This window comes from Cryptomeria japonica, chromosome 4, assembly GCF_030272615.1.
Source record: "Cryptomeria japonica chromosome 4, Sugi_1.0, whole genome shotgun sequence".
Classification (NCBI taxonomy): Eukaryota; Viridiplantae; Streptophyta; class Pinopsida; order Cupressales; family Cupressaceae; genus Cryptomeria; species Cryptomeria japonica.
In genome coordinates, this window is record NC_081408.1 from 719,470,826 (window position 1) to 719,488,399 (window position 17,574).

The 17,574-nt window shown below is 38.2% G+C and overlaps 2 protein-coding genes across 4 annotated transcripts in view; both read left to right on the plus strand.

The window, feature by feature from the left end:
• The window catches only part of LOC131032091 (disease resistance protein Roq1), a 103,061-nt gene extending 90,304 nt beyond the window's left edge, over positions 1-12,757 (plus strand). For 2 of the 3 annotated variants that reach the window (XM_059220101.1, XM_059220103.1), the window contains 2 exons: positions 10,025-11,181; positions 11,607-12,757. In XM_059220101.1, the coding sequence (XP_059076084.1) occupies positions 10,025-10,462 (438 nt within the window). In that variant the 3' untranslated portion in view covers positions 10,463-11,181; positions 11,607-12,757. The remainder of the gene's footprint in view (positions 1-10,024; positions 11,182-11,606) is intronic. The other variant, XM_059220102.1, reaches the window with a different exon arrangement.
• An 829-nt stretch (positions 12,758-13,586) lies between these two features.
• On the plus strand, positions 13,587-16,923 carry LOC131875521 (uncharacterized). Its single transcript, XM_059220104.1, has 4 exons — positions 13,587-15,563; positions 15,672-16,007; positions 16,129-16,201; positions 16,300-16,923. The coding sequence occupies exons 1-2, from the start codon at positions 15,078-15,080 to the stop codon at positions 15,924-15,926; spliced, it is 741 nt and encodes a 246-aa protein (XP_059076087.1). The 5' UTR covers positions 13,587-15,077; the 3' UTR covers positions 15,927-16,007; positions 16,129-16,201; positions 16,300-16,923.
• The last annotated feature ends 651 nt before the right edge of the window (positions 16,924-17,574 follow it).

Sequence of the window (17,574 nt, forward strand, 5' to 3'; positions counted from 1 at the left end):
GTTTCTGTTGACCTTGAAGAGGAACAATAAGCACTTGAGGGCATAGTGGGCTCTTGGTGTGGCCCATGTATTTGCAAACCCACCATCACCTCGCCCATTGCTTTTGCTTCCTCTAGTAGAGTACCTGGCACTGTTCCACTTCCATCACAACGATCAGGGTCGATAGGTGATTATTTTGTGCCCAGGAAGTTAGGAACACACCTGGAGCACAACCATCATTAGAGGCCACTAGATGGAATAAGGAGGTACATGAGAAAATTGACATTGCAGTAGCTGATTTTTGGTACTTCAACAACATTGCATTCAATGTGGCGGAGAATGCTTATTTGCCGAATTTGGTGATTGCTATGACAGTTTCAGGAAAGGGGTACAAGGCCCCTTCTCGCAGGGATTTGAGTGGGAAGTTAGTAAATTACTACATTGTCCACTTGATTTCATTTTTAATTATTTTTTAGATTTCTTGTTTATTAAATCAAAATTGTGTACTAAGACCTAATTTCACTTTGCACTTACAAGTTGCTCACAAATGCAGTTGCTAGGGCAAAAGAAGTGATGGAGGATCAAAAAAGTGAATGGGCAAATTATGGCTGCACCATTCTTTTTGATGGGTGGACAAATGGCAAGAATTGCACCATCATCAATTTTGTGGTCGCTTGCAAGGACAATGTAGTGTTCTTGAAATCTGTTGATGCCTCCAGCAAGGTGAAAAATGCAGAAACATTGGCTGGAATGTTGGAGCATGTCGTCATGGAGGTGGGGGTAGAGAATGTGGTGCGAATCATCACAGATAATGCATCAGCATATGTGTCAGCAGGTAGAATCCTTTTGAATTATCACCTTTAGGCATTAACAATTTTTTCATTTGCTGTGGCTTTGTTTTACTTGGTTGCATATTTCTTAAGAATAAATTCTTCTTTTGCAGGAAGAATCCTCCAAGAGAGGCACCCCACTCTTTTTTGACCACCTTGTGCAACACATGTCCTTGACCTTCTTTTGGAGGACATAGGAAAACTGGAGTGGGTGACTCCAGTTGTGGAAGATGCAAGGAGGATCACCAAATATATTTACAATCACCCTTGGGTCCTAAATTTGATGAGACAACACACTTTTGATGTGTATTTTGTACACGACCAAACACAAAATAAAATACCTAAAGGTACTTTATCCTCTCTTGAACAAAGTTTCCGACTGCTGAAGATCTCGCCGAAGGATCAGTCGGAGCAACTCCAAGGTTCTGTTATGTAGGTTCTCTACTCGTGGATAAGCTCTTTGTGGTACGATGTGATTTTGTTGGAATCACAAGGGGACTTACACTCGATGATTTGAATGTTTGATTTGCTTTAAATATTACTGGAACACAGGGTTTCACTAGCCTAGATTTTTGAAAAAAGGAAAAAAGGATGAGGGTGAGGGAAGGATCTAATTCTGACACTAAGAATGTAGGAGCAATGAATGACCTTTGATGAAATTCTAATTAAGTCTTGTTTTGACATCCCAGGACCATCTCCACAAGGTTAGTGCGATCTTCGGAGGAAAGCTTTATGATGTTCAGATCATCGCTACATGCATAGACACCATCAAGCTGATGCATATCAGTGAAGGAGAGACAATTGAAGTTAGGCTTAAGCTGAATGATTCCAGTTGACTACACAAGGAAAGTCTGCAATCAACAAACTGCTAGTAGTATGGATATACAAATTTCACCATCAATCAAACACATTTCTTCCACTCATCTAATAACATGAAATCAAATCTGAGAAGTATAGAGACCATGCAAATTGTTGAATCGACCCATAGATTTCACCATTTTTTCAATGAAGTTTACAAGTCTTTTACAACAACATCTTGGCAACAATCTTTGCCTTCTCTTTCTATTCTATTCTAACTGCTATTCTATTTGTTATCAATCATTAGCTATTCTAACCTCTATCAACTAACTATTCACCTTCTAACTATTAACTAACTATTCACCCACTATCAACTATTGACTAACTATTAGCCTTTACAAATGAGGAGAAAAGGCTTATATAGTGCTCTCAATACAATTCAATGGCTCAGATCAATTTGAGATCAATGGCCGAGATTTTACAACGAAAACCCTAATTAGGGTTTGTTACAACAAACTCAATTCTAGCCAATGAAATAATTGCATTATTTGGACACATGTCTTCTCTGAAATATTCGACCAATGGATAACGGGGTAGGTACATCGAAGTTAGTGTCATCTTTGATGAGTCAGGTACATTGAATTTGGACACGTTGTGGTGGACCAATCTGACTGGAGGAGTGATGACTGGGATGCCACCTTGTCTGACACTTGTAACTTGGGTAGATGTTCAATTTGATGATGCTGAGAAGCTAACTTTAATTAACTCTTCTGAAACTATTTGCTTCTTCAATGGACCCTTGCTTTAACCTCCTTTGTCTTTGATGTGCAGGATGGATGGTGTACCTTTCCTTGAAATGCTGGGCTGGAAGAGGTCGTCCTTGATGATGCTGGACTGGAAGAGGTCATCCTTGATGATGTTGGAATGGAAGAGGTCGTCCTTGATGATGCTAGACCAGAAAAGGTCGTTCCTGATGATGCTGGATTGGAGGAGGTCGTCCTTACCCTGCCTGGTCTTCTTTCATTTGCAAAACAAACCATAAGATGATTAAGGACACATAATATATTTATTCTAACATAGCATTTTCTACCTTAAATCATCAACAAGAGATATTAAAATGAAGCTTGCTCTAGATTCTCCCCAGGGACAGGCCCTATGAGAATTTTGCCCTGGACCCTCTGGAAGGGTCAGGAGCGAATTTTGCATTCCTGGCTCAAATTCTTGTCACTTTGTGACCGTACTTGCTAAGATACATGCCCAAGGACGCCCTCATTCTCAACCAACACCAAGCTTGATGCAAATTTGGGGTAAAAGAGAGGTTTTTAAGAATTTCGCTCTGGACCCTTTGGAAGGGCCAAGGGCGAAATTCACCTTTTAGGCTTAATTTTATCTCCTTCACTTTCAATTTATCTTGCAAGGCTTAAATAACCTCCCTCCAGTCTTTTCATGCCTTAGGAATCAAAATCTTGTCTTGACACAAAGGGGAAATAGTGATTTTGAAGAATTTCACTTTTTGCTTGCCTATTCACACTAAATTTCACTTTCTTCACTTCACTTCATCTGGACTCCCTCATATTGAATCCACTCCTCAACTTGGCAACATTGGTTTGATCTTCACAAGCCCCCAAAAGGAGAATTCGCTCAAAAACCTAGCTAGGGACAGGACCTATCCAAAATTTCGCTTTGGACCCTTTGGAAGGGTCAGGAGCAAAATTCTCATTTTAGCTCAAAATTCACACTTTTGATGGTCAAACATCTTTCCAAGGCATTCCAAATAGCTTCTCTCACCCTAGTCTAGGCCTGACTTAGCACAAAATTTGGAGAAAAGGATGGTTTTAGTGTTTTTCGCTCTGGACCCTTTGGAAGGGTCGGGAGCGAATTTCTTGTTTTGAGCTCATTTATTCATATTTGATGACTCTTGGCAATTCAAGGACATGCCTAAGGACACCTCTAATCTTGACCCACACTGAACTTGGCATAAATTTGAGGGAAAATATAGGTTTTGCACAATTTCACTCTGGACCCTTTGGAAGGGTCAGGAGTGAATTTCTTCCTCTAGCCCAAAATCATCATTTTTGGAGACAAAAATCCATTCAAGGGCAATCTCAAGGGCTTCTATCATCTTTGTGTAGGCCTGGCTTGGCACAAATGTGAAAGGAATAGGTGGATTTTAGAATTTCGCTTTGGACCCTTTGGAAGGGTCAGGAGCGAAATTCTTGATTTGGCTCAATTCCTTCAATTTCAATGATTCCTAGCAACTTGAAGTTACTCCTAAGGACCTCTTCCATCCCAATTCACTTTAGTTTGCAATTGTCTTGACACAAAATTGGAAAAAAGGTGGTTTTGGTGAAATTTCGCCCTAGACCCTTTGGAAGGGTTAGGAGCGAATTTCACATTCTAGGCTTGATATTTCATCTTTTATTACTTTCCATCATTCCTCAAGGCAAGAATATGTCTATCCTTCCTCCAGCATGCCTTGGACACTAAGAACTTGGCCTAACAAGGAAGACAATGAGGTCCAAGAAGATTTTCGCTCTGGACCCTTTGGAAAAGTCAGGAGCGAAAATCATGATTTGAGCTTGATTTTTCATTTCTCCAACTCCAAACCACCTCAAGAGGCAAAGACATGCTATCCCACTTCCATCCATGCCACAAAAAACCAAGGACTTGACCTCCTCTAATGGAAAAATAGGTGTTTTTTAGGAATTTCGCTTTGGACCCTTTGGAAGGGTCAGGAGCGAAATTCACTATTTGGCTCAAAATCCTTCACTTTTCAATGCTTTCAAACATTTCCAATGGCAAAAGATGTCCATCCTTCCTTTCAAGATGCCTTGCAAATCAAAATTTGGTCAAACTAGGGAGGAAATGAGCCTTAGGAGGATTTTCGCTCTGAACCCTTTGGAAGGGTCATTTGCGAAAATCTTAGTTTAGGCTTGATCACTCACTTCTCAAACTTCAAACCACCTCAAGAAACAAACTTAGATCATTTTCCACCTAAGGAACAAGGATTGATGTCCAAACAAAGTAGCAAAAGAGGTTTATAGTGAATTTCGCTCTGGACCCTTTGGAAGGGTCAAGAGCGAAATTCTCTTTCAGGCTAAAATCTTGATCTTCAAAAGCATCCCACTCCCTCTCAGGGCAAGAACATACTAATTCCTTCTCCATCATGCCAAATCTTAGCCAAAATAAGGAAGAAAATAAGAGCTACAAAGATTTTTGCTCTGGACCCTTTGGAAGGGTCAGGAGCGAAAATCATGTTTTGACCTTGATTCTTAATTTTTCAAACTCTAATCTTCCTTGGGAGGCAAACATAGACTACTTTCCTTTCATTTCCACCTTGGTCTCGACTTTGGCTAAAGGAAAAATGAGTGTTTTCAAGAATTTCGCTCTGGACCCTTTGGAAGGGTCAGGAGCGAAATTCCTGATCTTGGCCAAAATCCTTCACATTTTCACATCCCGTCACCTCAAAACTAGAATGTTGGTCTAAACAAGGGAGAAAATGAGGTTTTCAAGAATTTCGCTCTAGACCCTTTGGAAGGGTCAGGAGCGAAATTCATACTTTAGGTTAATTTCCATCATTTTGTAAGTATAAGTGACATTTCCTTATATCTTTTTTCTTTCTTATACTTTAAGTTATATTCCATATATACTGTCAGGATGTTTGAGAGTGGTTTCGGACCTCCAGGAGTTATATTGCAAAATCTAGTTTTTGGAGGATTCTTCAGTTTTCCAGACTTAGTCAAATTTCAGGATCAAGACATTCCAAACTTAGCCAAATTTTAGGGCATTTGAAGATCAGGATGACATTCCAGATTTCATCACTCACCAACTTGACCTAGCTCGGACCTTCAAGAATGATACTCACTCACCAAGCAAGACACAATTAGCAACAAGAGCAAAACTAGGCCCTAAGGAAGACTTTCAAAGAAACCCTAACCTGGAGCATCTACTGACTCAACCTAGCTCAAGCAGAGCCTGCTATCCAGTGATCCCCCTGACAGCACTCATCATGCAAAGGCTAACAGACAAAACCCTAAAAGACCCAGAAAACAAACCCTAGAAAGAAAAAAGCAGGGGTCCCCATTTGCAATGGGGTGATGTGTGAATACGTCACAACACTCACAACACACACCCAAGGGAAAGATTTGGTGAGAGCTGGTGTCACAAGGTTTGCAACGATTTTCTTGACGTTGCAAAGCCTTCTTGCTGCATTGACTTCTTTGAAACAAATGTTTGTGAGTGGAGAATGGCTTAACTCACCTTATTCAAAGAAGCCTGAAGGAGAGGCTGTCGCATGCATAGTCTTTGACAGCCAATTTGCACAAAGGGCTGCAGAGATTGTGAAGGTTGTTACTTTAAAACTTTAATTTTTAAATTTTAGTTATTCTTGATTCAAATCTCTCATTACTAATTTGTAAATTCATTATTTAAATTTTAATCTTTTTGTAATTTGTATTTTTCAATTGTAGGTGTCAGAGCCCTTGGTTCGAGTTCTTCGCTTGGTGGATGGGGATAAAACCCCAATGGGATATCTTTATGAGGCCATGGATAGGGCCAAGGAGTCTATCAAAAATTACTACAAGGGGGATAGGCTCAAATTTGATCCCATTTGGGAAATTGTTGATAGGAGGTGGAACAATCAGCTCCACCAACCCATTCATGCAGCAGGGTACTTCCTCAACCCTCGTTTTAGGTTCAGGGGTTCTTACTCAGATTCGAATGGAGAAGTCATGGAGGGCCTCGGTACATGCATTGAGAGGATGGTACTTGATGTTAAGGAGAGAGACCTCATTGTGAGTGAGCTCCAAAATTATGAGGGAGGAAGGGGTAAGCTATTCTCTTCAGAGTTGGCTAGGAGAGGAAGAACCACTCAAACCCCAGGTATAACATTTGCCATTTAGATTTTGGGATCTAAAGACTAAAATGATTGATAAATTATGTTTTCTCTTTTCTCTTTGCTTTCTAACTTTTCCATTTTATTTATTTTGCAGATGCTTGGTGGCAAAATTGGGGTGGAAACACCCCACATCTCAAAAAATTTGCCCTTAGAGTCTTATGTCAGTCTTGCAGTTCATCCAATTGTGAGCGCAATTGGAGCTTGTTTGAAGCAATCCACACGAAGAAGAGGAGCAAGTTAGCGCAGAAACGGCTCAATGACCTTGTCTACATGCAATATAATCTTCGAATGCGCGTAAGGAAGGTAGAGGAACTAGAAGGTGGTCCAATTGACTTGGATGATATAGATCCTTACAGCGATTGGACATCACAGCAGCAGCCTCCATTGTTTTCCGACACTGACATCACTGATTTGGAGAGGTAGGCTATGGAGGAGGGGGGTGGATTTGGTTTCAGGCTGGATGACATTGAGGAGGATGAGGATGAGGATGAGGATTCATTGCCAGCGCCAGAAGCAGGTGGAGACATAGCTTCATCCAGGATGGAGGATGAGTCTCAATCAGCCATACCAAGTGAGGAGGCACAGTCACGCCCAGTCCCACAACAGACTTATACGACTAGACAATCTAACTTGGAAATGTCTCAAATCTCATTTTGAAATGCAGTTTTTTAAGGTCCCTTTGATCTTTTTTTTGTAGTGGATTCTTCACTTTGAAGATGAGGAGTCGCCAAAAATGGGTGGTTTTCTACCACAATACTTGGATAAGATAGGGCTTCATTCTATTTGATCATTTTTTAAGGGGTGACTTGATTTATGGGCTTCCGGTTCATTTGCTTGTTCTTGCTCCATAATATAACCTGCCACTATCTTTGATGGCACAGGTACACCATTCTTTCTAGGGAAAGCTTTGGTGCCTTTTCTAGGTGTTCCACACAAATGGGCTTCCACTCGAAAATATGAACTAGAATATTGATTATCACATCCATTGCATTTCCAAATGTAACTCCAACCACTTGAAATTGGTTGTATCATTTAAACATATTTCCACAGAGGAGAATTTAGACCTGTTTTGAATTTAGGTTGAGTTGTGGGTGTAGAACTAGTTGCCTTTGCGATTCCTATGGCAAGAAATTTTGTAAACACATAAACAAAAAAGAAAAATTGAAGACAAAAAAATAGATGTATAAACCTAGCTCTTTTCACTTTTGAATCTTTGATACATTCATAAAAGAATGTAAAAAAATAGATAATTAAAGAAAAGAATTTGTTTCATGTTTGTAAAACAAAAATGGATGAAAAAAATTGAAAAATACTTATCTCTTTGCAAAAATATCTTTTAATGATCTTCTTGGCAGCCAATGAACACTTGTAAATGTGTAGGCATGACAATGCAATCGCTATAGAAGCTGCAAAAATCAATTTTCAATTCCTTTTGTTGATCCAACAAGCAAAAACAAATGCTTAGCTCTTGGCATGATATTTGTCATTTGGAAAAGAAGTGAACAAACATGAACTTGTTTTGGTGTTTCATGTGTTTTAGAGGTTAGTTTTAGGGTTGAGGAGGGTGCCTAGTCAAAGTCAAACCCCAAAAAATAAAAAATGGCAAAAAAAAAAGATAAATTACTGTCACTAGGCATCCAGGTTTGCGACGGGTTCGGTTCGGTTCGGTTTGGGTGTGTTTGATCGGGGTTCACTACACCCTAGATGAACTGGGCGCTGTTTAGCAACACTCTACAAGGACCCACGGGTGTAGCAGACCGGTACTTGGATCCAGATTGAACTGAACCTGAATTTGGACAGCAGGCGGCAAACCCGGCTCTACACAATTATTTGTAATGAAAACCATAAGGCCATAAACTGCCCTCAAAAACCCAAAATGGTGACTGGCCCAAGAAGAAGAATGTGGGACACATGCAACTGAAGCAAAGTTGGGAGAGAACCTAATGTTGAGAACTTTAATTCTAGGGAGAAAGAAACCCCCAAATCTGATTGGAAGAGGAAGAGTGTCTTTCAAACAAATGTAAATGTGAGGACAATATGTGTAAGGTGATCATAGAAATGGTTGATAAATTACAGCTTGCTTGGATTCCAAAAGCTAAGCCCTACAAGATTTCGTGGTTAAAGAAAAGTAGATGAATTGCTCTGTGATGTGGTGTCAACAAATGCATGCAATTTGTTGTTGGGTAGGCCTTGGGAATATGAGCAGAATGTAATCCATTGAGGTAGAATACCTATGAAGTTCAGCATGAAGGAAGGCAAACACTCTTAAAACCGTGGAAAGATGAAGGAACATTTGAAATGGTAGCTTTGTCCCTTCTAGTAGAAGCTAGATTGGAGCTTGAAGAGAAAAATGAAATTCTAGGTCAGCCACGAAGGGAGTTGAAAGCAAAAGAGACAAATTATTTGAAGAGTGAGGTACAACTGAAATTTGATGTGGAGTTGCAATGAGATTCAACTAACAAGATTAAAGGTGAACTTCAAAAGGATGATGAAGTTTTAGTTAACTGTAATGGAGTTGAAGGGAATAGTGAATTGTAGGGCTATGTGCTTGATCATAATAAATCTCCATAGGTGTGATAAAAAATTTAGTCAAAAGTGACTGCCTAACTCATTATTGGAGCAGTGATGTAGAGTCAAGTCTATTAATGGTTACGGCAGTGATTATTCTCTTGATTCTACATTAGGGACTTTGCCTAGCTTTACTGATCCAACAGAATGGTGGAATCAGTATTGGATTCCTGATCCTAGAAGAACATGATGTTAAAGCTTTAGTGGTGGCTTGAATAGTGACAAGGGATCCCAAAAGAACACCTTGAAGATGAAACTACTAGAAGGTCTACACCCTAATACTGGTGGCAACGTAGTCTAGTTCTTTTGAACCAGGAGGTTGTCTTTTTTTTCTTAAATGTGGGGACGATGATAAGAAGTGTTTCACCCTGCTGTTTGCTGTTCTCGTTTCCTTTGGATTTGGCAGTTACAAACCAATCTAATAATACTTTTTTTGCTGCTGTTGGTATTATTTATGTTGAGATGTTGGTTAACTTCTATGGCAAATTAGATTCAGTTTCCAGTAGAACCCGTTTTCTTCAATTTTTAGTCTTTTTTTTGTGGCAGTTTTGTGGGTGCTATTTACCGGCCGTTGTAAGTTTTTTTATGGTAGAGTTAGTGTTGTTATAGGGCAATTTTGTGGGTGCTATTTACTGGCTGTTGTCAGTTTTTGTTTTTTTAAGTGGCGGAGTGAGTGGTGTTTAGTGGGGTGATGGTGGGGTAGCTATCTTTTATATAGGAAAATAAATTTCTGTTTTGGGTAGGCGCTGGGCTGGAGATAGGAGAAAATTGACTACACGCAACATCTGTGACAGTTTATTTTATTCTGTTTTGATCTATAATAAAATTATAGTGCTTCAGTTCTACTTTTCCTTTCTTTTGGTTCTCTGCTATAAAAAATGGCTCTATTCATTATTCAGTTTATTGTTCTGAATACGTATTTGTAACAATGTACTTTTAAAAAATATTGCAGAGACTGCCGTCAGAGTTAACCATTATACTAAGGGAGGCAGTGGATGAAGCAGCATCAAGATTAAATGCAAATTTGTTTTGTGGGCTGATCGGTGCTGATGAAGTTGGCGAAATTCATATAAGTGAGAATGGCATCCTGGAGGTGTCGCTGGAGATGCGACCCTCATTGGCTGTCATCAATATTTGTGTTTTACTTGTGACCTCTAATCGTGCTTATCTGGAAGGCATCGGTCATACACTTTTACAGGGAGAATGGTTAGTTACAATTCTACATACTGGCGCAAAAGAAATGTACCATCATGGCAAGAAATTGGATGACAGTCAGGTTAAAATCAGAAATGCTGTTGTGCATAAGGGGCTTATAGCTACTGTGAGCAAAGGTGAAGAATGGAAAGCCTTAAGTGCATTCAAAAGAATTATTGAAAAATTATATCTATGAGGTACTCCACCGCTCCTGTTTAGAGATAGTAATGGTGGCACACATCCACGTTTATTTGGAAGACAGTGATGAAGGTTTGCTTATTACTATTCTTATGTAATCTTTGCTTCGTATCCAATATCATCTTTGATGAAGGTGTATTTTTTTCACAATGCCAATATTTTTCCCTTAAAATTGTTCTAAAACAAACAATTTGCTATTGATCGTTAACCTAAAGTTTCTATTGTTATAGCTGGAGACAATTATTAATGTTCACAAGTCTGATCCCATTAAAGCATTTATTCAATAATTGCATGAAGTGGCACAAATTTCCTGTCAAACATATTTAATGAGGTGGTCTATAACCACTCCTGCTATATGGAGTTCACTCTAAGCTTTGAATCTGCACGTGATACATTTGGAAATCTATATGTGAAATTGCATAAGTGGATGAATTGAAATCCATGTATCAGAGAGCATGGATTGCATGTACACCATCCTATTTGAAAGAACTAGCAGGAAATTTGAGCTACTTCACATAATTCTTTCACATCGTCCAAAGTTAAAATTTGAATCTAATGTCTTGGCAAGTGCAGGTCAATTGCAGTGGTTAAAACTGTATATTACTTGTTAATGCTTATTTATATCACACATTTCCTGATTTCCATGAAGGATTTGTTAAACAATTCAGGGAAAGCACTGAAGGATTTCTTAAACAAGGGAGCTCCTGTTGTCGTTCTGTAAGTTTTCAGTCAGGTCATCTATTTTTGTTTCCATCAGAACTGCTATTAAATATTTTTGGCAGCATAGTTCAAACTTTTTGTAACATTCCCCTTCTCTGTGCTCAAAAGTTTATTAAAAAATTGCCCCCCTGTGATGAACTGTTTTTATTGGATTTAGGGTTTAACAGGGATCAAACAGAACAAAGAGGTTCATGTCTAGAGAATTTCAAGTGACTGCATTGTGTTTTCTTCATTTCTTTCTAGTTTTTCTGAATACCCATTTAAAATTGCAAGTTTGTTTTGTAATTAGTTTTTAATAACGATGTATGGAATATCAATGAGTATATATCAGCTTTATAGCTAGTTCTGCTTCTTATGTTCTTTGATTAATAAAGAGCTGCAGTCGTCTGAGCTCAAATTTGACTGGTTTAAGTATTTTTCAGCATCAAATTTTTCAAGGACCAGCTAGGAGTTGAACTTAGGATCGCTCATTGGCTACTAGCCTGCTGGGGTGCTCTACCACTGAGCTACCAGCCTTTTTGGTGATTGGTTCATCTTTGCTTCGGGTGTGGCTTATTTTCCAACACCCCCTTGAACCACACAGCAAATGCTTAGGGATCTAGCTTGGTCTGGCTCTTCTGACCTGGCCCTCTTGATGATTGGTCCGTCTTTGGTTCAAGTATGGCTCATTTTCCAAGACTCTATATGTAGGCTTTCATTTACATTGCATCATGTTTTTTAACGGTCCATGTGCCTGAGATGTTGTAATTTCTAATTCTTTTAACTTCTATCATGGGATTATGTTTGTCAATTGTTTTGAATTAGTTTTAATATGGCTAATGCTGAACCAAGTGCAACGAATGAAGTTGTAGGCAGTTCTGATTGCTTGATTATCAAGGAGAATCTACTTGGAGTTAGGCTTATTTTAGTGCATTCATTTACCTTAATCTTGTAACTTGGTATTTATTTGTCTCTAATTATGTAGTTTGAGATGGTGTTAAGGCCATTTGAATGCGAGGATAATCTATTTGGTATGGCCTTTGAATCTCAATGGTCCTTGGGTTTTAACCATTGTTGCTTTTAGGTTTCAGTTGGAGTTAGGACATTGATTGAGCTATTTTATGTTCCGTACCAGAAATGTTTCCTGTTAATCTAATTTTTGGAGACGATAGAGGACATTTTTAAGGTGTCCTCACATCCCTCAAACATTTCCAATCCAGGACAGCCCAATTTTGGTTGGGTACGCGTCCCTATGTAACAAATGTTTGAGATGTTGAATGCTCTCCTATTATCTATTCCCTTTCTAAGGAAAAGGGATTTCCATGGAGCTGCTACTAGGAATATTTTGGTGAAGAATGGGGTCCCATGAGAAGGAATTTTTTTAATGTTAGAAGATAAATTTGAATTTTATGCAAGAGAATAGGAGCCCCTAACTTCTAGATTTGAATTTTAAGGGGGCATATTTGGGGTTGGTCTGAAAATTCCCCCCATAGGCTTCCTATTATTTTGCTACCACATGTCATTCATCTATAAGTTTTTAAATTTTTGTGGATAATTATTTAGATCTATCTATATAGTTGTAAATTTAACTTTCTATTTAACATTTCCTGTTGGAAAAAAAATATTCATGACACTATCAACTTCCTAAAATTTAAGACTTAAATTTTAAGCTTGCCGATTATTATGAAATCTATGGGACCATCTACATGAAAACTCCAAAAAAATCTCAGCAACACTTGTTGAGATATTTTAAGAAGCCTTGCTCCATGGGACCATAGCCCAACCTAGTGGGGCCTAGTGGAGAGGGCTCTTAAGTTTCTATAGCATATAGAGTTTTGTGGTAATATGGACCTTGTGGATGACTAAGTTCTATTAAATAATATTTTTTAAAAATATTGTAAAGAGTTTCAATTTTTGGCTCGGGATTGAAATTTCAAAATTTTATTATAACATTAGATTTTTGTTGAGAGCTTGGCTTCCATTGCAATAATGAAGTTGTTTGATTTATCTTGTTCTTTCCTTTTTTAAATGAAAAAAATTGTATTCTAGGACCTTGATTATCCATTTTGTTGTTTGATATATAGTTTAAAAACTCGTGGACTCACCGCGGACTCGCCACAGACTTGCGAGTCCTTGGGAGCTGCGAGTCGACTCGCCAAGGACTCGCGAGGCGGGTCCCGACGAGTCCCTGCGAAAGACTCGTGAGTCTTTCGCAAAGACTCGCGCGAGTCTTTTGCTCGGACTCGCGAGTCTTTCGTAGGGACTCGCAGGACCCAAAAAATATGCCACAAAAGACTTAAAACACATTAAATTTTTTTTTTTTCAACTCATTTGTGATTTTCTTTGGTTATAGCAGGTTTGTAGGGTTTGAAGGAGGAGAGGGAAGAAGAAAAAATCAGCAAAAAAGATCTAGGTAAGGATTTTTTTTCTCTTTTTTTTTTCATTTGAATCATTTCAATGTTTTGAAACTCAAAAAAATCTTGAAAAACAAGGGGATATGTTGCCAAATTTTTTTCTATTTCCTTTCCTAAGTTATTTCCTCATATTTTTTTCTTGTTTTTGAATGCTATTTTTCCCAAATGATTCATTGTCATTTTTTTTGTTGATTTTCCATAAAACCCTGCTGCTTCTTTTTTTTCATGTTAAATCAGCAATGGCAAGTTCAACTCCAAGGGCAACCCCAAGGTCAGGAAAACAAAGAGATAAAGCATGGAAATATGAGATTCTAGGAAGCAAAAAGGGGGAGGTCACTTGCACTCATTTGTGATTTTCTTTGGTTATAGCAGGTTTGTAGGGTTTGAAGGAGGAGAGGGAAGAAGAAAAAATCAGCAAAAGAGATCTAGGTAAGGATTTTTCCTCTTCTTTTTTTTTTCATTTGAATCATTTCAATGTTTTGAAACTCAAAAAAATCTTGAAAAACAAGGGGATATGCTATCAAATTTTTTTCTATTTCCTTTCCTAAGTTATTTCCTCATATTTTTTTCTTGTTTTTGAATGCTATTTTTCCCAAATGATTCATTTTCATTTTTTTTGTTGATTTTCCATAAAACCCTGCTTGTTTTTTTTTTTCATGTTAAATCAGCAATGGCAAGTTCAACTCCAAGGGCAACCCCAAGGTCAGGAAGACAAAGAGATAAAGCATGAAATATGGGATTCTAGGAAGCAAAAAGGGGGAGGTCACTTGCACCGAATGTACAAAATGGATGACTAGTGGAATCAATAGATTAAAATACCACCTTGAACAAATACCTGGATATGGTGTGGAGGCATGCCCCAAATCAACTCCTGAGATTATTAGAGAGATGAAGGCCATTCTTGCTGAGAATGATATGCAAAAGGAAGAAAGGAAAAAAACAAAAGAAGCCATGACAACTGCAATGAATCCCACATTGTCCACTTCGGGTCCCATTGTTCACACTCAAGGTTGTCAGTCACTTTCATCTTTTGGTGACAATGAGGGTGAGGCTAGTGGCACTCTTGTTAGATCAGACCCTAATTTTTTGTACCACACAATGTTCCAGGTGCACAACCTTCACTTGAAGGTACAAGATGGAATAGAGAGAAGCATGAACAAGCACAGATAACAGCTTCAAACTTTTGGTTTAACAATAATCTATCTTTCAATGCAGCAAACAATGTGTATTGGGAAGGTTTTGTTAATGCAGTAACAATTGTGGGTAAGGGGTTTAAGGCCCCAACAGGTTATGACTTCAGTGGGCCATTGCTAGAGAAAGTTGTGCAAAATACACAAGGTGTGGTTGATGATCAGAAAAGGTATTGGAAGAGAAAAGGATGCAACATTTTATCTGATGGATGGACAGATGGACGAAATAGAACTCTTCTCAACTTCTTGGTGGCTTCAAATGGTGCAATGGTATTCATAAAGTCTATTGACGCCTCAAATGAAATAAAAAATGCAGACTTTGTGTAATCTGTTGGATGGTGTGGTTCAAGAAGTTGGAGTTGAGAATGTTGTCCAAATTATCACGGACAACGTAGCTGTATATGTATCTATAGGTAGAATGCTTATGGAGAGGCATCCTTTGATTACATGGATTCCTTGTGCGGCACATTGCTTAGACTTGATGCTAGAGGACATTGGGAAGATTGGATGGGTGAAGAAGGTGGTTGAAGATGCAAGAAGTGTCACCAAATTCATCTACAATGCTTTGATGGGAAAACACACAAATGGCAAGGACCTTGTGCGACCTGGAGTGACACGATTTGCTAGCCACTTCATCACTTTGCAAAGCATTCTTAGTGCCATTCCTCATCTTAAGCAGATGTTTGTGTTAGATGCTTGGTTGGGGTCTGCATACTCCAAAAGACTTGAAGCAGAGAAGATTGTGAGCATTGTTTTTGATGAAGGGTTCAATAAAAGTAGAGAGGAGTTGACTGCGGTAAGTAACAAACACAAAAGTAAAGTTTATACAATATTGTCTATTTGCTGATTTTATTTTTTAGGGGTTGATTTTGTACTAATTTAAAATTTGTTTTCATTTTTTTAGGTGACAGAACCTTTGGTAAGAGTTCTTCGTATGGTGGATGGAGAGGGCATGCCAATGGGTTTCATTTATGAGGCCATGGATAGGGCCAAAGAGGCCATTTCACATTGCTATCGTGGAAATACAAGAAAATGTAAACTCCTTTGGTGCATCATTGATCGTAGGTGGGCAAACCAACTGCACCTACCGATACATGCCTTCGCCTACTTTTTGAACCCGAAATTCTACTTCTCTGATTCATTTAGGGTTGATGAGTAGGTCATGGCAGGTGTTATTACATGGATTGATAACATGACACCTGATCTTGAGTTGAGAGACAAGGTTCTTGATGAGTTGGAGGTGAGATTTGACATTTGCCATTGCTCTATATTTATTTATGAATTCAAAAATGTTCATTATTGAATTTGAGTTTGACACTTTGACTATCTATTTCTGAATTTGGAAATGTTCATTGTTCAAGATCTACAAAAGTGCAAAGGGGAGACTCTTTTCATCACAACTAGCAATTAATAGGAGAGGAAAACAACAACCAGGTAAAAAATTTACTTAGTTCAATAGTGCAAGAAAAAACCTACAAACTTGATTGTTACATTTTTTTCTCAATTCTAATATTTCTAAATATTTTTTGTAGATTTATGGTGGGAGAATTATGGTGCTGGCACGCCCAATCTTCAAAAGATAGCTATCCGTGTTTTGTCTCAGCCATGCAGTGCTTCTGGGTGTGAACAAAATTGGAGTGTATTTGAGAGCATTCATACAAAAAAGAGAAATAGATTGACACACAAGTGGCTAAATGATCTAGTATTTGTTCGGTACAACCTTCGCCTTTGAGTTAGACAGGTGGAGGGTGTTTCACATGAGGCCATTGACTTGGATGAAATTGATCCATATGGTGATTGGACCATGAATGAACAAAATGATGGTGACGATGTCCTCCTTACCGAAGAAGAAATTGCAGAAATAGAGAGAGGAGCAGCACAAGATGCAGAAGGAGAAAGATTGGATGAAATGGAGGATGAAGATGAGGACGAGGATGAGGACTTTGACTTTGAAGAAGAATCATCTCACCATTTAGATACCACAACACCCACTGCTACTACTTCTAGCTCAAGCCCTGAAAAATTGAGCTAAATTAGGAAAAATACAAAGAGGAAGATGTAGTCTTCTCTTTGATTTGTTCATTGTTGTTTTTCACATTTGGAGTTGGAGTTGGACATATCATTATATGTAATTTTGTGAACATTTATATACTTATGCTGCCATTATACATTTTAGAGTTGAAAGTTGAAACTTGAATATGATGCGAAACTTGAATATGCTACCATGAATGATGAAATTTCAAATATTGCGTGTTTGTAGATCATATGACATGTGTAATGTTTCAATTATGGCACTTATGTTCTCTAAATGCATTAATTTCTTCTTTTTTTTTTTTTTTTTGTGAAACTACGGTTTTTTTTTTTGTCAAGTCTTTCGCGAGTCTTTCACGAGTCCTAGTCCGAGTCCAAATTTTTGGTTTGTCGAGTTTGAGTTTTTGAACTTTGGTTTGATATATGCTCCCGAGCTTGTATTCTAGGACCTTGATTACCAATTTTGTTGGATGACTAGGTTCATATATGAGGTTCAAACAAGACATGAGAAGATTATTTAAAAGCAAAATGAATATACATGTTTATGGTTAAATACCTTTTTTGGTACCTAGGCTTGTAATGTCTAAAAAATATTGATGTTAAAACGTATGAAAGCAAGGCTAACAATTTTTTGTGTTAACAATTGCAATACACTGTTGTAACAATTTAGGCTAACACAATAATATTATCATTGAATGAATTCTTGTGTTCGGGCGAGAAAGGTGTCAAAGCTTTTACCTTATTTTAGAGAACAAATCATTGGGGGTAACTCAACT

Coding starts and splice junctions, on each gene's coding strand:
- LOC131875521 (XM_059220104.1), top strand. CDS start 15,078: ATGCAGACTTTGTGTAATCTGTTGGATGGTGTGGTTCAAGAAGTTGGA. Junction 15,564..15,671: donor GTAGAGAGGAGTTGACTGCG/GTAAGTAACAAA, acceptor TCATTTTTTTAG/GTGACAGAACCTTTGGTAAG.